This window comes from Zalophus californianus, chromosome 17, assembly GCF_009762305.2.
Source record: "Zalophus californianus isolate mZalCal1 chromosome 17, mZalCal1.pri.v2, whole genome shotgun sequence".
NCBI lineage: Eukaryota > Metazoa > Chordata > Mammalia > Carnivora > Otariidae > Zalophus > Zalophus californianus.
The window spans coordinates 1,597,600-1,621,282 of record NC_045611.1 but is presented as its reverse complement, the minus strand read 5'-3'; the positions used below and the strand labels follow the sequence as shown (position 1 = coordinate 1,621,282).

The following is a 23,683-nucleotide window of genomic DNA, read 5'->3' as shown; positions in this document are numbered from 1 at the left end:
TCTTGCTGGATTTACTTTGAGTCTGCTGGTCAGAACAGGGTCAGGTACGTAAACTCCTTCCTGGAGAAGACCACGCTTAGCCGACAAGAATGTTCTAGGAGCCCCTGTGGGGCTGGAGGAGGAGCCTGGCTTCTCTTGGGCAGGACGCCAGGGAGTTGGCCCCGTGTGATGGGCACTGCCTGGTGACCACCTGCACAGGCACATGCCGGAGTTGGCTGCACCAAAGGGCTGCCGGCTGTCTTTGGTGCCTTCAAACATCTGGAACTTTCTGAGTCGTGTGGTCGGAGCCCTTTCCCTACATTTCCTGCCTGAGACACAGGTCTGGCTGCTGCGTTTTGAGGACGAAGGTGAAGGGAGGGGCGTCCTCATCAGGGTGTGGGTCTCCCCGAGTCCCCCAGGTAGGCACGCCCCTCATCTGTGTTCCACTTTCTGTGTGCCTGAGCCCGAAGCCGCCTTTCCAGGTGATCGAGGGAAGGCACTCCGCGTCCCGGAGGTCCTCTCTGCCCGGCCTGTGACCCCGCCGCCCGCTCCCTCCGCCTGCAGCCGCGACCTTGCCTGAATCCGCTTTCCCTCGCCCGGAAATGTGCAGAGAGCCTCCTGTGCTCGGTGTGTCCTGGCTTCATCCTCCCTCCTGACTCCTGCCTGGGCTGCCGTCCAGGGCTCTGCAGGCGGTGTGGGTGATGCCTGTGCTAAGTCCGCAACCCGCAGGGCCCTCCCTTCTCTCAGGAAGCCCTGCGTGCGGTGTCCCGTGCTGCCTGAATTCCAGAAGCACGGCCTCGAACCACAGCAGAAGCCGCGGCACCGGCCGCACACCTCGGGGCTCCTGCCTGCTGTGTCCCTGGCGCTCTGCCTCTTCAGCCTCCACGTGCTCGTGCCTGGTCTCTCCGGCCACGTCTCCAGGGTGGCCACGTGCCCGCCTCTGAGGGTCTCATCTTTGTGACGTTGTCTTGGGTTGACAGCTGGGGGAGCCTAGGGAAAAACCCCTGTTGATCTCTATCTGGGGGCTCACTCTGGTCGTTGAGGTGGATGGTCGGTGGCTTATTCTAAATTGTATTTTCCCCTTTATCTTCAACCTGTAAATATACCTTTAAAGTCCTTTTAACGTCTGTAGGTCACTGATTAGAACTTCTTCTGTTAAGAAGAAAAATGTTACTGTCCCTAAAATGGTATTTTGGGGGGACAGTGGAGCAGCTTTTATAAGAAGGCAAAGTGGTGACTGAAATTCTAGGTACACAGGACGGTTTAACCACTCGGAAGGCATTCCCCAGTGAGGGGCAGGGGTGGGACTGGGAACAGGCTTCGGCAAGCCCCAGAGCATGTGCGGGAGGGTCGGTGGGGGCGTGCCAAACAGAAGGTTCTGAAAAGACGGACCATGGCCCCGGGGAGAGTCCTCTGCCAAAGCAGGGGCGAACCTTGGCCCCTTCCAGCTCTGCTGTGTATGCTTCTTTCAACCACAAAAGCCATTGGTGTTTAATGACCCGCCAGTGGCCTGGACTTGCGTGGTGGGTACTTTTATAGAAAGCCCTCCTCTCTCCCCTCTTGCAGACGGCTGAGACCCTGCAGCCCACCCTGCAGCCTGAAATGCAGCTCGAGCATGGAGCCATCCAGATCCAGTAGGCGGGACAGGCCACCCACCCACGACAGGACCTAAGACGGGGCCATGGCCGTGCTCAGCGCCGGCTCCAGCCAACCGCCCTGTTCTACGCGCGCCCTGGCCCCACGGCTTTGCACGGAGGTGACTGCACGTGTTCCGTTCAAGTGCGTCTGAAAGCCTCCCCTGCGGGGGGAGTGTCCCGCTCAACAGAAATGTGCCAGTAACGGCCACCACCCCTCCAGAAGACCCTTTTGAGTCCCACTGTCGGCATCCAGAGAAAGAGTGGGGAAGCACAGTGTGGATTGCATTAAGTACGTGCGGAAAATCAAGAACTACAATATTTTTCTCTGTTCAAACAGCTTTTTTTAATTTGCTATGGTGTTTATAACAAAAAAGAAAATTGAAAAAAAAAAAAAAAAAGTGGAGTAGCAGAAGCCTTTTGCTGTGTGCTCTGTTCCGTGTAATGAAAATAGGTATTTGCAAAAGACAACTAACAATTTTGATGGAAATATTGCTTACCTACTTTTCTAGGGGGAAATGCTCACAACACTGTTAATTATGCATTTCTAATGAAATAAAATGTATTTATGACCACAGCAGGTTCGTGTCATTTCTCTGAAGAGGTGGTTTGCCTCGAGGCCGGCCTCCTTCCTGGTGGCTGCTTGGGCCTCACCCCATGGGCCCTTTCAGCCATGTTGACAGGAGTTGTGGGGTGTTTTCCCAAGGAAGGCTGTGGCTGTTTCTCACGGTCCCATGGAATAGGCCGTGGGAATGGCTCCCCGGGTCGCCAAGCGCTGTACCACGGCGTGCCCTCAGACGTGGGCACCCCTTGAGACAGTGTGAGCATGGCTCAGTGTTGCAGGAGCTCCCGCAGGCAGACCGTGAATGACACGGGCCTCTCCCAGTGCCACAGTCACAGCTTGGGGTCCTCGGGGGAAGTCACATCCATAGACGTACGCCGCATCCTGTAAAATTTTGAGAAGAAAGGTAGTTCCACACCAGCGTCCCGGAGGTGGTTTGCATGACGAGCGCCCAGCAGTGTCTGGTCTCCCTGTCCGCTCTGTTGTGGCAGTTACGTTACGTTGGTGGGGTCTGGGGGTTTCCCACCACAAAACTGCATTCCCTGACTTAGACTGTGAGCTCAGTGCTTTGCCTGGAAAGGATTCGAAGTTGCTATCCCAAACAGTTGCACCTCTCCCATGCCACGCCGTTGGGGGTCGCCGGGCTGGGTGGTTTACACCGGGGCACGCTGACGGGGGATGGTGGGCTGGGGGAGCAGCTCCTGAGAGTGGGGTGGCGCCTCTGCGTCCCATGCCTCCACCTGCCCTCCACGGGTAGGGGCTGTTCTCCCGTAGATGGAAATGGCTGGAATCCCAGAAGGAGAGAAGAGAATATCACGTTTAAGGGATTCCAGAAACAGATCTCAAGTAGAAAGAAAAAAAGTCATGCCTGAACCCCCACACCGCATTGAAGGCAAGGCTAATTCTGAAAGCAGCCGGAGAGAAAAGACAGCCCCCGTGCAGGGGAAGGACCGTAGCAGAAGCACAGCCGAATGTTCTGCGGCCTCAGAAGTCAGAAGCACAGGCTTGTGCCAACAAGGCACTGAGAGAAGGACGTTTTCACCTCCTGCTTGAATGCTCAGGAAAACTGAAGGTTGTTCGGGAACATTTGGGACAGTTACCATCGAACCCAGCATTTCCACTCCTACGTGTAAGGTATACACCCACAGACATTGAAAGCATGTGCCCACGCATAAACTTGTACACAAATGGGCATTGTGGCATTATTCGTATTAGCCCAAAAGTGGAAACAACCAAGTGTCTGTCCGAAGATGAATGGGTAAACCAAATGTGATCTCTCCAGCCATACATGGAATATTATTCAGCCGTAAAAAAGGAGTGAAACTCCATCACAGGCTACAGCACCAGTGGACCTCACAAGCGTCATGCTGAGTGAGAGAGCCTGTGTACTCTACAGGCCTGTTGCTGGGAAGTGCTCGGAACAGGCCAGTCCGCAGAGGCAGCGAGCAGAAGCACATCAGGGGGCGCAGGGGCGAGGCAAGGAGAAGTGGGGAGTGACTGCTCACAGGGCGGGGGTTTCCCTGTGAGGTGGCCAGCGTTAAATGATGGAATTTTGGCCCAACCAAAATTTTCGAATTTTGGAATAAAATGATGATGTTGGCCCAGCTCTGTAAATATACTAAAAGTCATTGAAATAAACACTTCTTAAAAGGGTGACTAATTTTTGGCATATGAGTCCTATCTCAAGGTTATTAAAAATAAAGGACGACACTTCAAAAACATTTTATAGACAAAATGAGAGTGTCACCTGCAGACGGTCCCTCCTGTGAAGGAAATTGCAAGGAATTTTCTTCAAGAACAGGAGTGTGGATCCAGGAGGAGGTTTTAAAGGAAGAAGGATGGACGAAACCAAACAAACAAGTATGTCTAAGGGCTGTGCCTAAAACTGTCTCGTGCTGAAATTCTCAAATACAGTAAGGTACTGGGAAAAATTACTTGGTCAGTTGGGACCGGCAGGAAAGAGCTAAATTGTTTTAAAGCCTCTTTTTATTGCCCTGGAGAAAAGGGATCAAGATACTGTACAATTTCAAGGCGTCACGTTTAATATTCTTGACAAGCGTTTAAGAAATGCTTAAACGTAGAAATCGTTAAGGTGGTGGATATGTGAACGACGTGATAAGGAGCTGGGCCTAACCGACATGCGGGAGGCCGCGTCCAGCAGCCCCAGAGTGTGCAGTCTTCCCGTGGGCTCTTTGGAACGTTATCAAATTGGCCTCGTGCCAGATCATAAAGATGGTCTCCCGCAGACATCAAAGGCCTGAGACCCTGCAGACCACGCTCTTCGACCAAGTGGGATTAAGTTAAAAATTAATGAAAAAAAATGAGTACATTTGCAAATGTTTGCAGATTAACGGACTTTGAAAATAACCCATGGGCCAAATAAAATATCAAAATGGAAAGGTATCTTTAATTACCAATTAAATATGACAGATCAACATATCAAAACTCGTGGACTACGTCGAAAGTTGTGCTTAGAAAAAATTGGTCTCCTTCGGATACCTTCCCAGAAGTGGGACTGGTGGGTCATTTGATAGTTTTGTTTTTCATTTTTTGAGGATCCTCCGTAATGTTTTCCTCGGTGGCCGCACCAGTTTACAATCCCACCAGCAGGGCACAGGGGTTCCCTTTTCTCCACATCCTCAAACCAAGAGTCGGACGCTTAACCGACTGAGTCACCCAGACGCCCCTCATCGTGGTTTTGATATGATTTCTCTAATGATTAGTGATGTCAAGCATCTTTCCTTGTCCCTGTTGGCCTTTCATAGATCTTCTTTGGAGATATGTTTAGTCAGGTCCCTTGCCCATTTTTTAATTGGATGTTTTTGCTACTGAGTTGTAGGAGTTTTTTTCTGTATTTTGGATATTAATCTCTCATCAGATAGATGGTTTGCAAGTATTTTTTTCCCTTTGTGTAGGTTGTCTTTTCACTTTGTTGGTGATTTCTTTTGCTGAGCAGAAGGTTTTTAGTTGGAATGTGGTCCCACCGTTTATTTTTGATCTTGTTGCCGGAGCTGTAGGTGTCCTGTCCAGACAGCCATTACCCGTGTCGAGGAGTTGAGTTCCTATGTTTTCTTCTAGGAGTTTCATGGTTTCAGGTCTTGTATTTAAGTTTTTAGTCAGTTTCAAGTTAATTTTTGGGAGTGGTTTACGATATGGATCCATTTTCGTTCTTTTGCACGTGAATACCCAGTCATCCCAGTACCGTTTATTGGAGAGGTTGTCTTTTCTCCGTTGAGTGTCCTTGAAGGGTGCCCACCCTCGCCACCTCTGTTCAACACATGACTGAGTTCTAGCCAGAGCAGTTGGAAAAGTAGAACCAGCCTCTGACTCAGCAATTCCATTTCTGGGAATATATCCAAAGGGAACAAAAACACTAACTCAAAAAGATAACTGCATCCCCATGTTAATAGCAGCATTATTTACAGTGGTCAAGACATGGAGACCATACGTAAGTGTCGGTGGTTGGGTGGGTGGGTAGAGAAGATGTGCTAAAAATATATCTACACAGTGGAAATTACTTATTCTGCCATAGAATAAAGGGAATCCTACCATTTGCAACAACATGGGTGGACCTTGAAGGCATTAGGCTAAGTAAAATAAGTCAGAGAAAGACAAATATTGTATGGTATCACTTATGTGTGGAATCTAAAACAAAAGACCAAACTCCCAGAAAAAGAGATCAGACTTATGGTTAGCAGACGTGGAGGTTAGGAGGAGGGGAAACTGGAGGAAGGCTGTCAAAAGGTACCAACTTCCAGGTATAAGGCAAATCAGTACTAGGGGTGTGATGTATGACGCGATGACCTCAGTGAACGCTCCCATATGATACACAGGACGGGTAAGAGAGTAAATCTTAGGAGTTCTCATCACAAGGAGAAATTTTCTCCCTTTTTTCTTCTTTCTTTTTGTTTTGTTTGTTTTGTATTTCTATGAGAAGGTGGATGCTAGCTGAACCTACTGTGGTAATCCTTTCACATTATGTGTAAATCAAGCCATCATGCTGTATGCCTTATACGGTGATGTGTATCGGTTATTTTTCAGTAAAACTGGAAAAAAAGAAGAGTGGGCATCTTTGTCTTGTTCCTGATCTTAGAGGATAAGCTTTTTCACCATTGAGGTGATATTAGCTGTGGGCTTGTCACATAAAGCCTTTATTAAGTTGAAGTATGTCCCTTCTATAACCCATTTGTTGAGACTTTTTATCCCCGAAAGGACGTTGTATTTTGCCAAATGCTTTTTCAGCATCTATTGAGGTGATGATATGATTTTTATTCTACATTTTATTAACATGGTATGTCATGCTTATTGATTTGAATCATCCTCGTATCCTCACACTTGGTCATGGTGTATGGTTTGCCGGTATTTTGTCGAGAATTTTCACATCTACAGTCGTCTGGGATATCAGCTTGCAGTTTCCCTTTCCTGTGGTGTCTTCATCTGGCCTTGATAGGGTAATACTGGCCTTGTAAAATGAGTTTGGGAGTTTTCTCAAGTTTTTTGGAAGAGCTTGAGAAGGATTGGCACTAATTCTTCTTCAGACGTTTGGAAGAATTCATCAGTGAAGCCATCTGGCTTGGGCTTCTCTGCACTGGAAGTTCAGATGACTGTTTAATGTCCTTATTAGTGGTCTGTTCACATTTTATTTCTTTGTGATTTAGTGTGGGAGGTTGTATTTTCTAGGAACTTGTCCCTTACTTCGAGGTTGTCTAGTTGGTTGGCACATTAATGCTCCTAGTAATCTCGTAGGATCCTTTGCATTTCTGTGGTATCAGTAGTACTGTCTCCTCTTTCATTTCCGATTATATTTGAGTCTCTCCTTTCTTCTCAGTCTGGCTAAAGTTTTGTCAATTTTGTTTATCTTTTCAAAAAAACAGCACCACCCACTGTATACACATTTATAGTTGCTATGTCCCTTCAGTGTATTGAATTAACCCCTGTATCATTATATGGTGGGTGACCTTCTTTGTCTCATTACGGTTTTTGACTTAAAGTCTATTTTTTAAAATATAAGTGTAGCTACCCCTGCTGTGTTTTGTTTTCCATTTGTTTGGAATATCTTTTCTAGCTGCTCCCTTCGAGCCTCTCTGTGTCCTTAAAGCAAAATGGGTCTCTTTTTAGCATGGTATTTGAGTCTTCCATTCAGCTACTCTGTGCCTTTTGATTGGATAATTTAATCCATTTATATTTAAAGTAAGAGAATTACTGATGCTTTTATTAATTGTTTCCTTACTATTCTGTAGTTCCCTTGTTTCTGGTTCCTCTATGGAGTTATGGTTCTCTGCGGTGGTGCACTTTGATGCCTTTTCCTTTCTAGGGTTTTGTTTGCCTTTACTGTGACGCTAACTTAACATCTTTTTGAAGTTGATAACTTTAATCACATGAAAAACTGCTCTTTACCCTTACCCCGTTTTATGCTTTTGATGTCACAGTTTATACCTTCTTATATCGTGTATTTATTGGCAAGTTATTGTAGATAGTTTTTTTGTTTGTTTGTTTCTTCGTTTGAATTTTTATCGTAAGTAGGCTTCACACCCAGCGTGGGGCTTGAAGTCATGACCTTGAGATCAAGAGTCACATGCTCTTCCGCCTGAGCCAGCCGGGCGCCCCCAGATGGTTATTTTCAATACTTCTGTCCTTTAATGTTTGTTCTAGAGTCAGTGATGAGCACGTCAGCACACGTGTTAGAGTGTTGGGAATTTGAATGTGTCCTCACCTGCATCAGCGAGTCCTGTATTTTTGTCTGTCTTGTGTTACTAGTTAGTGTCCACCCATCTCCACCTGCAGGATTCCCTTCAGCACCTCTCGGAAGGCAGGCTCGTGCTAACAACCTCCCTCCGCTTGTGCTCGTCCCGGGATGGCTTTCTGTCCTTCGTTGCTGGAGGACACTTCTGCTGGCTGTTCCGGTTGGAAGCCTTTTTCTTTCAGCGCTCTGCGTGCGTCACCTCACTGGCCTCCAGCCTCCATTGCTTCTGCAGAGAACTCTGCTGGGAGCCTGTGGGTTCCCTGGTGGTTCCATTATTCTGTGGCTGCTTTCTCAAACCTTTTTTTTCCCTGCGATTTCGGAGAGTTTCATTTTAATGTGTCCCAGAGGAGGTAGTTTGGGGTTGGAATTTGGGGGGTGTTGGAGCTTTGTGAACTTGTATTTCTTGAACTCAGCTCTCAGCACCCCTCTGCCTCTCTCCTCCTGGGGCTCCAGTCACACGCACGTGGCTTCTCGGAAGTTCTCCCGGAGCTCCCGTTGGGTCCCCCTCCCCTTTGCAGTGGGCTGAGTCCAGGGGCGGGTCTCCTGGCCTGCTGCTGCCCTCCTGCCGGCCCGTCTTCACTGAAGCTCTCTATTCATCTCATTGTTTTCTTCAAGGTCAGGGTTTCTGGTTTTAGAAAAATGCTTTCTATTTCTTTGCTGAACTTCTTTCTTCTGTCCATGCATTGTTTCCCTGATTTTGTTTATTGTGTGTGTTTTCTTGTTGTTTGCAGAGTTTCTTTGGAGCGGTTATTCTGCGTTCCCTCCAGACACCTCATGACCCCCCTTCCTTAGGGTCCCTGTCGTTCTCTTGGTTTCCTTTGAGGTGTCATGTTTCTGTGATTTCCTTTGGTCCTTGTGGCCTTGTGTTGGCATCTGGACCTTTGAAGAAGTAGGCACCCATTCCGGTCTGCACAGTTGGGCCCTGGCAGGGAAGCCTTTCACAGCCCGTCTGGGAGCCTGGGTGAGCTGGCTGGCCGTGTTCCAGTGGGCTTGCTGCTGGAGTCCTCGGGCAGGCGGCCTGGTGCCCGGGTCTGCAGGGTCGGGTCTGGACCCTGGGTTCACTGTGGGCCAGCGCTGCAGCCTCTGGGGCATTCAGGTGCGTGCCTGGCCCCCCACCCCCACCCCTGGGGAGCATGTCTAGCTTGGTGCAAAACTGTCTTTTCTTAGCTGTGTGCCACTGGGGTGCAGTAATCCCCACCTGCACTCCGTAGCTCTTGCAGAGGCGTTCTCCCGCGGGGATAGTTGTTCAAACTGATTTTTCCAGGAGGGGACGAGTGCCAGAAAGCCCTGTGCCCCCATCTTGCTGATGCAACTCTTAGTAGCTCCCATCTTTATGAAGTCTCACCTGTAACCTAAACTGTTGTCACAAGGAAAATTCCAGGCACAGATGACTTCACTGTTAAGTGTTTAGATATGTTTAAGAAAGAACAACAGTCTGTTAGAAACTCTTCCACAGAAGAACAACAACAACGAAAAAGGCTCACATCCCGTCTTGTTTTATGGGGCAGCATAACCTTGATGTGCGAACCTGACAAGGGTGTTGCAAAGAAAAAGCAAGGAAAGGAAGGAGAGAGGGAGAGAAAGAAAGATGGTTACAAAGCGGTGTTTCTCTTGAAAATCCCAAACAGTCCTAAACAAAGGATGAACAAGCTGGATTTCATAATATTGAGTCCCATTAGATTATGAACAAGTTGGGTTGGGTTCAGGAATGCAGGTTTGTATATTTAAAAAATCAATCAGTGTAATTCACCACATTAATGAAGAGACAAACCATATGATCTTGATAAGCAGAAAAATCATTTGTACAGTTCAACACCCATTCATGAAGAGAGCTTTTAGCAAACTAGGGGTAGAAAGGAACTTCCTTCCTTTAATCAACTGAGAACTCTAAGGCAAATATCCTGCTTCACTGGGAGGTATTGGCCGCTCTGTCCCTGAGGTGAGGTTGAAACAAGACTGGCTGCTCACCACGTCTGTTGTCCCTGCACCACAGAGCCTGGCCAGAAAAGGAGATTTGAAGATGTAAGTCTTGAAAATCCAGAAATAAAACTGTTGTTATTTGCAGAGATACGGTTATATATGAAGAAAATCCAGAGAAATCCTTAAGCAAGCTATCAAAAGTAGTGAGTAAAGTTAGCAAGGTTGCTGGCCACACGCTCAATGTACAAGACTTGATTCTATTTCTAATTACCAGGAAAAATCAGTAATTATCCCTTACCTTATATATTATAGCCTTTCAGACACTGAAATTATGTAGAAATTAACAAAAGATGCCTGAGACAGACAGCTGTAAAGTACTGTTGAAGAAAACCTAAGAAGTGGAGGTGTCTGGCACGTTTGTGGATTGGAAGCTTCAAGGTATCCGTTCTTACCTAAATGGTGGATTCGGTGCAATTCCAGCTGAAATCCAAGCAGGGAGTTTTTGTGGAAGTTGACAAGCTTGGTCTGGAATGTATTTGAAAGCGCAAAGGGCCAAGAGTAGCAGAGACCGTCTTGAAGACTTTGAACAACTTTGGAGGACGGTGTGGACGCAGGGCATCGGGGTGGGATGAGGCGCCTACAGGCAGACCCGCTCGTGCAGCGTTCCCCGTCGAGCACTGAACGGCGTGGCTCCACACAGGGACAAAGGGCGCTGTGATCCGTGGTGGTTCTGGGTCAGCCAGGGACGCACAGGGGAGCAGTCGTGATCCCTCGCCCACATGTGTCCTGAAATCTGGGACGGCACGTGCAGGAAACCCCACGAAACCACTAGGAGGTAACAAAGGAGGACAGCCACTGGTGTTAGAAGCCCCCCAAGGGGGAGAGACCGCAGTGACCTGGGGAGCCTGGCATCATGGGCACGTCGCTGTGTGCTTTTCTCTGTCACTCTTCAATTTGAAAGGTTGCTTTTTTTTTTTTTTAAAGATTTTATTCATTTATTAGAGAGAGCATGAGTAGGGAGTAGCGGCAGAGAAAGAGGGAGAAGCAGACTCCCCGCTGAGCCGGATCCTGATGCAGGACTCGATCCCAGCACCCTGGGACCATGACCTGAGCCAAAGGTAGACACTTTTAACAACTGAGCCACCCAGGTGCCCCTAAAAGGTTGCTTTTTAAATAAAACAAAAGACAAAAGTTTGCCACCAGCAGACCCACACTGAAAGGAGTTATAAAGACTGTCCTTTTGGGGCGCCTGGGTGGCTCTGTCGTTAAGCGTCTGCCTTCGGTTCAGGTCATGGTCCCAGGGTCCTGGGATCGAGCCCCGCATCGGGCTCCCTGCTTGGCTGGAAGTCTGCTTCTCCCTCTCCCACTCCCCCTGCTTGTGTTCCCTCTCTCGCTCGCTCTCTCTGTGTCAAATAAATAAATAAAATCTTTAAAAAAAAATTAAAAAATGAAGATTGTCCTTTTGGCAAAGGGAGAGTGATCTTAGACGGGAGATCCTGAGGTGCAGGAAAAGTGCAAATACAGGAGTAGTCTGAGAAACTGACTGTATTGAAGAAAATAATGTCTGTAGGGCTTAAAAAGAAACAGAATTAGCATATCACGGAGGAGGATTCAGAAGGAACGCAGGAGACTGCTACGTTTGGATTTGGGTCTAGCGAGCTGCGGTTCCTTACCCATGACTGCGTATAGCGTCCAACAAATGGCAGGCGCGGGGTTGGAGGGGGGAGTTAGGGTTCAGAAGAGCCCCCGACCAGTGCAGAAAAAGGCAAGGAAGTAGGGGGACGGCAGGGGGCTCTGCGTGGAGGGCGGACGGCGGGGAAGCGGGTTGAAATGAGCACGCACAGGCAGTGCGCAGGGCGCTCACGGGAGGGCGGGCCTCCCCTCTGGCAGTCTGGCCGAGGCAGGAGTGCAGTTGGGGCCCCGTCGCGCCTGGGGCGGCCGTGATCCAGCACGGGCAACTGAGCGGCTATTTCATGTTTTGCTGCCTTGCAGCGCACGGGAGGAGGGCCCCGCGGACCCCTCGCTGGGGTGGGGACCTGAGGGGTGTTGAGCTCATGAGCGCAGCCAGGTTTAACCTTAGGATATCGCCCAGTGTAACGCAGCACTTAAGAGAAAATATGAGCTTCTCAGCAGAAGCAGCTCTTGATAAACGTCACCACTTCAGAATGTTAAAAAAGGAGAAGACAAGGATGGTTAGCATTCTAGAAACACAAGGGAGCCTCTGCAACTTGGCCAGGGGCTTCCACAAACACTGGTCAGCTGCCAGCGTGCTGCGCACATCACTGGGACTCAGGAGCACCTGGTGATGGGTAGTGGGAGGGGAGAGACCCATCACAATGACGTGACTGTGTTCTAGAACATTCCGAATAATTTCCAAAGATGAATTATCGGAACTGTTAAGAGAGCTCAGCATGTTTGGGGGATCAAAGTCGACACACAAAATACTGCATCTTTATAGACCAGCAGCAAGCTCTTAAAAATGAAATGCTAACAAGCCGCCATCAGCGTAGGCGCCATCAGCATAGGCTTACGGTATGTGAAATACCAACTTCTTTTTTTTTTTTTAAGATTTTATTTATTTGAGAGAGAGAATGAGAGAGAGAGAGCACATGAGAGGAGGGAGGGTCAGAGGGAGAAGCAGACTCCCCGCTGAGCAGGGAGCCCGATGCGGGACTCGATCCCCGGACTCCAGGATCATGACCTGAGCCGAAGGCAGTCGCTTAACCAACTGAGCCACCCAGGTGCCTGTGAAATACCAACTTCTAAATCTGATTCCGCACACCCACTGTCCCGCGTCGGTGGGGTAGAGCGCCATCTGCCCTGTGCTGCTGGCCACTCCCTCAAATCCCGGCATGGGGCAGGGGGGGAGGAACCCGTGCCCCCCACGTCAGGACTGCCTGCCCAGCCTGGACTCCACGGCCCAGCGCTGCCTGTGTGCCCTCCTGCCTGCAGCCACTTAGTCTGTCACTCACCTTGGCAAAACCCCAAACTTGGAAAACCTGAACTTTTGCCAGCCTGCACCTGCAGCTGCCCCTGGTGAGCTGGGGAGAAGCCACTGGCTGGCTGGTTGCACATCTGCTGGGAGGCCCTGCACTCCCCGGCGGACACTTAATTCTGCCTGGTGGTTTCATCCTTCCTTCTGCTCGCACTCAGCCAGGCTGCTGCATCTCCCCGTCCTCACTCCGCTGGGGATGCTCCCTGACGTCACCCACTGAAGCAGTCAGAAAAGAGGTTCTGCCTTGCTGCCCATTTACTGTCTCCCGCCATTCCCATGAAAGAGCCACCGTGCACCCCTGTAAGGCCGGCCCCCCTGCCCCCCCACCCCCCCGCCACCCTGGGCCCCGTGCACAGACGGGCCCTGGGGAGATGGATGGGGGTGAGCTCTGGGTGCTTAATGGCTGAGGGCAGTGGAAACAGGAATGTATGGAAGCCGTGGGTCTGGTGTGGGCAGGGGTGGGCGGCAGCCAGCAGCAGGGTGAGGGCAGCAGGGCCTGGGGCCGTGAGAGGCTTCCCGCTCTGGCCCCTGGGATCGAGCCAGGCCTTCCCTGAATCTGGCACCCACACTGGTCAGACAGATGATGGGTTTTATCTGAGGCCATCAGAGTCCAACAGCCATGCCACTGTGGATGCTCACGACTCGGCCACCAGTGCCAACTGAGGCCAGTGTTCCCCGATGAGGGAAATGACACATCTCTAGAAGGCCAAGCTTGCCTCCATTATGGGAAGAGCCCTGTCCCAGTCTCGTGCGTCAGCACAGGAGGAAGACGGAGGGCGACAAGCCCGCGTAAGGAGCAGCCTCTTCCTTGTAGGCGGCCCTGGAGAATGCGGGTCTGAGGTCAAAGGGGCGCTCATGGTTCACTTGCCCTCCGGACAGAGTGGGCGGTGCTCACCGTCGGCTCCCAGGTGGTCCCCCCCGGGGCACCGGCTTCCTGCTTGACTTGGCACAAGAGGCTGGAGAAGGCAGAGGCCAGGGTGCATCTTTCTTCTTCCCCACACCCCCTCCCAACAGCAGTCCTGTTGGGGGCCCTGGGTTCTGCTCCCACCCTCTGCCCTTGCTGGCACTGGTCTTGGGGACCATCCATATCTCCTGATTTAAGAGATGTGCATTTGACCTTGAATTCAAGTCCAACCCCGAGCTGCTGGAGACGCTCCATTGTGCTCCTCCCCCGTGACCCCCTCGTGGACCTCCGGTGACCCCAGTCTGCTTCTTCTGCCCAGAGGCAAATGGGCTTCTCCTGAGCTCCAGACCTAGCAGCTGAAGCATGGGGTGGAGGTCACAGTCAGGCACAGATCAGAGCAAAGCCAGAAACCCACGCCTGCTCGCTGATGGCGTGGGGCGTGGGGCTTTGCCCTGAAGTTGTCATCTGTTACTGTATATCAAGCCTCAGAGCCGTGAGTGGTGCGGGGTGCTCGCCCTGCATAGTCTCGCCGAATCCCGGCTGTGACCTGTGAGCCCGGTATGCATTAACATCGGCTCCGTGTGCCCAGAGAGGTGAGGCAGCTCCGGCAGCATCTCAGCATCTCGGTCTCCTGCCCACTCCGCGCCTTCCCAGCGTGATCCCGCCGGTGGGTCTCTGCCCTCCCAGCGGCCTGGAGTGGTTTGTGCGCGCTCTGGTCTCAGCATGTCCGGAGGGCGTGTGGCTCGGCGGGAACACTGCTGGCATGGTCTTCCTGAGAGCGGTTTCCCTTCCCACCCTCCCCCACACAGATGATGCTGGAAACTTCTGAGGCTGCCGCTCACCCTGGGCAGGGCGGGCTCAGAGCTCAGATCCCCCCCCGGCCCCCCACATTCTCACTTTCAGAAGGGCTTGTCCCCGCGTCCCCAAGGCATAGCCGTTTGAAGTCACTGGTCTGGATTCCATTTTCTGGACTGTGCCAGGCAGAAGGTGGAAAGGTCCCAGCACAAGACAGCAGCTGGAGGGAACTTTCTTCCTCTGTGTCCTTGGTGGCTACCCCATGACCGTGCTCCCTGGTCGTGCTCCTCCCATGACCGTGCTCCCACCATGGCTGTCCTCCCATGACCGTGCTCCCACCATGACCGTGCTCCCACCATGACTGTGCTCCCACCCTGACCGTGCTCCCATGACTGTGCTCCCACCATGACCGTGCTCCCACCATGAACGTGCTCCCATGACCGTGCTCCTACCATGACCGTGCTCCCACCATGACGTGCTCCCACCCTGACCGTGCTCCCATGGCCGTGCTCCCACCATGACCGTGCTCCCGTGACTGTGCTCCCACCATGACCGTGCTCCCATGGCCATGCTCCCATGACTGTGCTCCCACCATGACCGTGCTCCCGTGGCCGTGCTCCTATGGCTGTGCTCCCACCATGACCGTGCTCCCACCATGACCGTGCTCCCATGACCATGCTCCCACCATGACCGTGCTCCCACCCTGACCGTACTCCCACCATGACCGTGCTCCCGTGATCTTGCTCCCACCATGACTGTGCTCCCATGACCATGCTCCCATGACCGTGCTCCCACCCTGACCGTGCTCCCACCCTGACCGTGCTCCCACCATGACTGTGCTCCCATGGCCGTGCTCCCATGACCGTGCTCCCACCATGGCTGTGCTCCCATGGCCGTGCTCCCATGACTGTGCTCCCACCATGACCGTGCTCCCGTGGCCGTGCTCCTGTGGCCGTGCTCCCACCATGGCCGTACTCCCACCATGGCCGTGCTCCTATGGCCGTGCTCCCACCATGACCGTGCTCCCACCCTGACCGTGCTCCCACCATGACCGTGCTCCCACCATGACCGTGCTCCCACCATGACCGTGCTCCCACCATGACTGTGCTCCTATGGCCGTGCTCCCATGACCGTGCTCCCACCATGACCGTGCTCCTATGGCCGTGCTCCCACCATGACCGTGCTCCCACCATGACCGTGCTCCCATGACTGTTCTCCCATGGTGGTCGTGCCCCCATGGCTGCAAACCTCCGTGAGGCCGGCATCATGAGGTGTCCCTAACTGCATTCAGTCGTGGCCATCGTCACTGCACACCCCGCCCTTCCCCTACTGAGGCTGGCACTGCGGTGGTGCCCGTGGGTCTGGGGCCGGGCCGAAGGGCAGCATTTGGGTCTGGGGGATGCGTGTGTGGGCTTGCTCTCTCTTCTAGTAGAATCAAGCCGCTGCTCACTGTCCTGGGTGCAGCACATGCCTGGGAGGCTCTGAACGCCAGGGCCCACACCCCCGGGGGTATGGTGGTGACACCAGCTGGTACTGTGGCGCCCGGCACAGCAGGGGCAATAAGCATTCACCACTGGATCCGGTCTGGGGTCCATATGTGGGTATTGCTTTTCTTGAAGAGGCCCCACAAGACCTGGAATTGCCCTTCACCTCGTCAGCAGCTCCCAGATGTCTCGGAACCGGGTGGCTGAGTGACTGAGTGGGAAGGGCTCCAGTCATGGGACCAGAATGTGGGCAGTGGGTCTGGTTTTCAGCTCGTTTCCTATGCACTGTGCCTGGGACCCTTCTGGTTACTGACCCTCCCAAATAAGCTGTACCTACATGTGTGCAAACCCTGGGCTAAGCTGAAACCCCCAGAGCTGGGGGATGCTTCCTTGTGAGGGGCAGACACTGGCCTCTGTCCCGGGCAGGCCCCTGCCTCCCTCTGGGCCCTGCCTGTCACAAGAAATGGACCCTCTTGAGACCCCTGCCCAGCTCTTGCTGGCCCACATGATGCGGTTTAAACAGCCCTTCAAGTCACTCTGTCTGACCACGTCCTGCCCGGCCCTGCTCGGGCCATCCAGGCTGTCTGGAGGAGGTGAGCTGCGGGTCCAGCCCTCACCCCTGGCTGCTGGCCCTGTTCCCTTGCAAGGACCTCCGGGTGTAACCACAGAGGGGCCCTGACCGGCCGCCAGGCCGAGTGGGTGTGGGTCAGGCCTCTCCACGGATCCCAGGCTCTCTGCCCCAGGCTGAGGCATACCTCAGTGAGGACTTCATGCTGGCCGGCGGGCCTGGGGCAGCTCCAGGAATCCCCCTGAGCCAGACCTGGCTTATCACAGCGAAGCAGCTCCATCCTCCTTGCTGGCTTCTTCCAGCCCTTTGCCGCGTCTGTGATTGGTGGGTTTTCAAGAATGATCTCAGTGCCGTGGGTGTAGCTGACTTTGGGGCCCATGGCTGCTGATGACAGGGAAAGCCTGTGTTTGCTCCCTTTGCAGTTTGTCACAAACCTTGCAGATGGATCTCGAGAGTACAATTTGCTTTACTCTCGTGCTTCTCTCTCGAGCCAGGACCAGGCCCCCAGAGGCCCAGGGGACTACCCGAGTGCTTCCCGCCCTGCCTCAGCCCTCTCTCCCCTCCCGCTCAGCGGCGACGCCGGGGCATCATTTCGCCAGTGAGTCCTGGGTGCCGGAGCCTTGCAGCTGAACAGGGTACAAAGGTGTGTCGTAGAGGACCCTATGGTTCTCAGCCAGGGGTGATTCTGACCCCCGTGGGACGTTGGCCAACATCTGAAGATCTTTCTGGTTGTTACAACTGGGGAAGGGGGTGCTACTGGCATCTAGTGGGGGGAGGCAGGACCCAGGACCTGTGGAGACAGGAGTTGGAGTGAGGAGGGAGGGGGGAGGGAGGGGTGGGGAGGAGTGGGGGGGAAGGAGGAAAATCCCGAAGGCCCTCACCTCTGCGGTAAGGCCAGGTGTCTCTCCGAGCGCGGTTGGCTCCCCGTCTGCATGGCGTCTGTTCTTTGCCTTGGCCAGGACTTGGGGGGGGGGTGGCAGATGGGAGAAGGGATGCCCTAGCCCAAGGGGTCTCCCTCCCTGATGTCTGCATGCAGTGGCCCCTGGAGGAGTGGGCTTTCTGTGGATGCTCAGGGTACACGAGACATGCCTGTCTTTCGGGGCCTTGCTCAAGCCCATGCCCTGGGCACCTCCTCACTGACCACCCCTCTGGGACGGCCTGGCCGTCCTACAGCCTGGGCCCTCCTCTGGGCCGAGGCCCCGGGCAGCAGAGCATGTGGTGGACGGTGGGGGCTTCAGCTCGGATCAGGAGAGGCTGGGGGACAAGCTGGCAGAGCTGAGGATGTGGGTGGGTCAGCCCCACACGCAGGGCTAACACTGGTCGGGGAGATGGAGGAAGACATGTGCACATGACATGGACGATGCAGCAGGGCCACACGAAAGCAGGGCAGTGCCCGCGGACAACAGCTACCCGCCGGGCAGGGGGGTGGCATCAGGGACCAACTGGCCGTGACCTGCACTGCCCAGCACCTTGGTGTGTGCGCTCGGCTCCTGCACATTCAGACCTTGTCCCGCAAGGCTCAGTGCGCTAGCAGAGTGGAAAGCAACATCCCGATAGTCCGTGTGGACCCCACCCCCTTGGGCCAGAGAGCGGAGAGGGTCTGTCTGTCCGTCTGTGCTTTGCCGCAGCTTGGCTTGTCCACTCTACCTCCTTCAGTGCATGCAAGTTCCTTGTCTCCTCTTGGCCTCGGCGCTCGTCTGTGTTGTAGGGTGTCTGGCGTCTCCTGGAGATGAGCCTCCCATGGGGCAGGAACAGTAGAGACTGAGGCTGTATCTCTTGGCTGGCCCATCAGGGGAGGGGGCAAAACTGCACTTTGTCCCTTTACTGGTCATGGGAATATTGACTATTTAATGTGGTGTTTCCCAGGTCTCCTCTGCTGCAAATTACTCTTTTCTTCTTTATTATAAAAAAGGATTTTGTAGAAAAGTACTTTAAAACTATGTAAACATTTCATGCTTCCTCAAACTTCCGCTTCTTTATTCGTTTATCTGCGTTTGAACTCAGGAACTAGTTTTTTTTTTTTTTTTTTTAACAGAGTGTGATCTGTCACTCTCCGTGAGCCCCATCAAGCTGGCTCCCAAGTGTGTTGACAGCCCCTGGGCTCCTGGTTGGCTTCCTGGCCGCCTGGTGTGTTGGAGTCTTCCAGAAGCACCTGATGCTTCCCTGCAGACTGAAATCTTCCATCTCTGCAGGGAGTCCTGCTCACTTTTAGTGGAAGATGGTATTTAGAAACCAAGATGTGGATGCTATGGGTGCTCAGGACCCTTGCACAGCCATGTGCGTGTGTGTGCACATGTGTATGTCCATGCAGACACACCCACTCACTCACCTGCCTTTATGTACGTTAATCTGCTGCTGAGTTTCCCAGGCCAGCGAGTTGTCAGCCTCCTCCCCTCATCAAGTGGTTCCCATTTTCAGTTCTTCGATGCACAGAACTCCTCACTCCATCCCTGCCAGGATTCCGTGGCCCTTAGGAAGCATCCTCCCTGGGCCTGTCATTGGGTGGATGGCGCTGCCAGGGGCCCACCAGGAAATCTGGGCTGATGGCAAAAGTCAGAATAGAATTTGTCACTGAGGTGCTCAGAACAGATTTCTGAGAGTTGCTGGCATTTGCTGTGTTCTTTATAAGAGCAAAAAGCTGAAAAGCCCTCTCTGTGTCCAAAATGATTCCATGAACCCTGGCTTGGGCATCTGCTGCAGACTTCTAGACTCCTGACTGAGGGTCCGGGGACAGAAGGGGATGGCAGGAATTCTCCAGCCTGAACTGTGTGGAGGTGAGAGGAGTGAGTGTTTCAGTGAACGAGCTGGGATTTGGCTCCGGGGCCATATGCTGCAGAGGAGAGTGCGCTCCAGACTCTGGGGTGGCTGGGACTTCCTGCCTTCTGGAGTTATGAGAGGCCCCCAACCCTTCACTCCACAAGACAGCCTCATCTCGTGCCCTCACTCCTGGGCCGGCAGGGCCTTCTACCCATTGGACTTGCCGTGGAGCAAGGAAAGAGGCAGGGAGAAGCAAGTCCTATCATAACACCCAGCAATCCAGGGTTCACGTGCCCTTTCTCCCTCTGCTGCTAGAGAGGCGCCCTATCTTCCTCCACCTGGACATGGTTAGTCAGAAGGAAAATCGTGCCCACTGTGGCCCATTTCCTTTGTCAAGGTGCTTGCCTGACCCCAGGGCCAAGCCTGCCCCTGTGAATCTGTGGCCACCATTTGCTCATCTGACTGCTGGTGCTCTAACGTTTAGAGCCCCGGCCCCTTCTTTGTTCCCGGATTCAGCTGTGCAACAGCCTGGCTAGAGCCACAAAAGCAGAAGGAAAGTCTCCCAGGAGGGTGAGATAGAGGGGCAGCATTAAATCCCCAAACTCATGGCTGACCAAGGCTTTGTCCCATCCTGCAGGGCTGAGGAGGCCCCAGGGGCCAAGCTGCAGGGGCTGGGTGGTCTCTGCAGGAGGCCAGGGGCAGAATTATGCCACCGGCCACAGGGGTTCTCACCACTAAACCACTTGTCTTGAAAGGAAAGGTGCCCTCTGCTCTAGGAGCAAGAGAACATGGGAGGGTGTGCTGGGCAACGAAGCAAGGGTGCTTGGGGTTCAGGAGGGGGGTTCTCACTGGGCATCAAGGCCCCTCAGGACAGGCCGTCAGCCTTCATTCAGTCCAACCTCAAGGTTGCTGGCTGGTTCTCCCCATCTTCCTGCACAGGTGGTTCAGCCCTCATGTGCCTGGACATCTCTTCCCACTGATATCCTTTCTCAACCTGAACTTCATGGTTCCTCATGCTTCCTGGGCTAAGGAGCCCCCTAGTTAATTTCTACCCCATTGACTGGTATTTCTTTTTGTGGTCTGCAAATACTCTCTCAAGGGTCAAAAGGACCTTGCATTCTGTGGTGGTGATGGTAGCCTAAAATCCAGTGAAATGTACAGTATGTGAATTATATCACAAATAAAACTGTGATTTTTTTTTTTTTTAAAGTGGGCTCCATGCCCAGTGTGGAGCCCAACACAGGGCTTGAACTCATGACCCTGAGATCAAGACCTGAGCTCAGATCAAGAGTCAGATGCCCAACCCACTGAGCCACCCAGGCGCCCCAAGCTATAATTTTTTTTAAAAGGCCTTATCATTTCTGATTACAATAAATAAGTTAATGATAACAGCATAACTCTTTGGCACTTTGCTGTTCTTTCTATTACTCCTTTGGTCTTCAGATAAATGAATGTAGAAGAGAGCTCAAACATCATCATCTCTTTGCTGATGGGGAAGTGGTGTGACAGTCACGGCCCTGGGTAGGGAGTGTGCTAGGGCCAGGTTGGCCCATAGATTTTGACTTTGGCTCTTCCTGTGTGCTCACCATCAGCTGACCTTTGATGATTTCACACTGGTCACCATCCTGGTCTAACTTGGTCATTTTCAGATTGATTAGTCTGCGTCCCTTGACCTTTTCATTGCTTTTCTCTGACCCTCTTTCATGGACCTCTCTTTAGGACAGCACTGTGGTGGTCAGTCTCTCAGATGACCCCAGTGACCCATGCATCTTGGTTTTGTCGTCTTCCCACTTTGCATCAGGTCCAGTTCAAGTGGCCAGTGGAATATGGCAGAGCTGGTGGACTTGACTTCTGAGGCTGAGCTATAAAAGGCGCTGCAGCTTCGTCTTGGTCTCCTGGGCCGCTCACTCTGAAGGATGTCCGTCATCGCTGGGACACTCAGGAAGCCCCATGGAGAGGCCACTTGGAGAGATGCTGAGTTCTGTGGCCAAGAGCACCAACCTGCCAGCTCACTGATGGAGCCACCTTGGAAGGAATCCTGCTGCCCCAGCCACACCTTCAGACGAGACTGCAGACCCAGCCGATGTGAGCCCACAGCTGCACAAGAGGTCCCAAGCAAGGATGCCCCGTCAAGTCCTTTCCAAGAAAGGTGGTCTGGGTCCCAGTTATACAGTTGAGCAGTGCTGTTGCCTGCAGCAATATGGAAAATAAACCTGCACTAATGGGCTGAGTGACAGAGCGAGATTTGTCGGGGGAGCTCTGAGGGCGGCTTCTGCCCGTGTCTCATAAGGAAAGGCATGAGCGGAGACAGAAGCTCCTCACAGAGGGCTGTTAGAGATCAGGGAGACACTTTCTGTGTTTGAAAATATCTTTCTGATTCGTGATGGCAAACAGTGCTAAAAATAAGAAATGGGAGGGATGTGGACCATTTGGGGAATCAGGACAGACTGTGGGGCCAGCCTCCAAGGTGGCATCAGTGATGGTGTTCATGCCCTCGTGGTGTTCATGCCCTGTGCATGCCCCTTGCACACTGAGCCTGGGCCGGGCCTGCACACGCAGTGTCATATGGTGGAAGCGACAGCATGGGGCTTCTCCTTGATGTGAGATTATAGAAGCCCTGCAGCTCCTCCCCACTTGGTCTGTTGGGGAAGCTAGCCGCCATGCTCTGAGGACCCTCAAGTAGGCATGTGGGGACGAGCTGAGGCCCCAGCTGAAGCCAACCAGCTTGCCAGCTGGCGAGGAACCCCAATCCAGCCTTCAGATGAGACCACAGGGCAGAGCCCGGGTGAAAACTGCACAGCCACCAGAAAGGGTGAGAGATAGTAAGTGACATTTGCTGTTTTAAGCCAGGAAGCTTTGGGGTGATTTGTTACCCAGCAATAGATTACTATAACAAGCACCTCCCTGCACAGAATACAGATGAGGGGATGCACCATAGTTTTAGACCAGGGACAGACAGAATCATCCATTCTTTCCTCCCTAAGACACTTCTTAAGCTCCTGGAGTAACTGCACACTGAGCAGCGTCAGTTACCTGCTCTGAGCTTCACCTTCACCTGGTTCTGGAGTGTCCACTCCAGCGTGCAGTGCCGTGAGGAGGGCAGTTAGACAGGCCGCCCGCGACCTTCACTTGATGGCAAGCAGTCCAGCAAATTCACCCCTCAGGAGGCCGGTGTTTGCTTCTCGACTCCTCCTGAGAGTCGGGCCGTGCCATCCGCAGGAGGCGTGCCCTGTGTCTGCACCATGAAAGAAAATGCCTTGTCTGAAAGGCCTGAATCAAAGTTTTGTAGGTAAAGTAGCTGCGCTTGTCCTCGGCCGAGCATTGGAACAGCTGGGAGCTTGAAGCCCGCGGTCCTGCTGCAGCCCTGAGACTGGTTGGGCCATCCAGAGCCCACCAGGCCCCCGCGGGTCCGAGCCCCGCCCGGGGGTGCTGATGTGCAGCCAGAGGTTTTTGATCTGCCAGGTTTCTGCTAATAAAGCGTTCTCAGGCCTTGTTTGCACACTAGAGCTGTTGGTTAAAATGTAGAACCCAACAAACCCACGGTCTTGGGAATCTCCCGGAAACGGTGGCCGGGCCTGAAATGGTTTACGCATAATCGCATTTGCTACAGGAAAATCTGTCACGGGGCTGTGCAGGGCAGAGTGCCCAGTGGGCCTTTTGAGGTAGAGACAGCCACAAAGCCCGTGGTCAGCCGGTGATGTGAGCCACCCCACAGCGGGCACGCAATGCGGGTGTGGTCGACTCGCGAGGTTCCTCAGGCGGCGCTTCGGGCCAGAGCCGGCAGGACGTGTTAGGCGCCTGAGACACGGACTTCAAGGCCTGGGCTCCCACGAAGTCCGCGGGTCAGCAGGACACAGCCAGGGCTGACCCGCAGTCCGGAGGCGCATTTCTTCTTCCTTGAGGAAACTGCTTTCCTCTCAGTGTGCCCTTCAGCAGAGGGGGGGCCGCCCACCCACCACTCGGAGGGTGATCTCCTTCACCCAGAGCTCGGCCACGCCGGCCAGGCCCCTTCCCTGCAACACGTGTGTTATTAAACGACGGGGTGGGGGGACCACCCGGCAACATGGAGCCCTGACCTCCCGCTCCCAAGCTCGGCCTGGTTCCTCCTCCTGGCCTGTTGGGATTCCGTCTCCAACCCCTTTGAGGCGGTTCCTGCCTGGGCTGTGTGCCCTTCATGCTCGTTGATGCGTGTGCCGTGTTTGCCTGCCAGCTGCCGCTGATGGGGATGCTCAGGCGGCTGCGATGGGGACCGTGAGGCCCTTGCACTGAAGGGCAACATCCAGACGAGACCTAGAAGGGGCTTCTTTCCTGAAGGCCCCACAGGGTGGGATTTCTCACCTCT

At 53.2% G+C, this 23,683-nt stretch overlaps 1 protein-coding gene across 6 annotated transcripts in view; it reads left to right on the top strand.

The window, feature by feature from the left end:
- LOC113936394 (BTG3 associated nuclear protein) overlaps positions 1–21,562 on the top strand; it is a 129,995-nt gene extending 108,433 nt beyond the window's left edge. For 5 of the 6 annotated variants that reach the window (XM_027619506.2, XM_027619501.2, XM_027619507.2 and 2 more), the window contains one exon: positions 1,546–2,187. In XM_027619506.2, coding sequence (XP_027475307.2) covers positions 1,546–1,617 — 72 coding nt within the window. In that variant the 3' untranslated portion in view covers positions 1,618–2,187. Of the gene's footprint in view, positions 1–1,545; positions 2,188–21,142 lie in introns of those variants that run through there. The other variant, XM_027619504.2, reaches the window with a different exon arrangement.
- Positions 21,563–23,683: the final 2,121 nt, after the last annotated feature.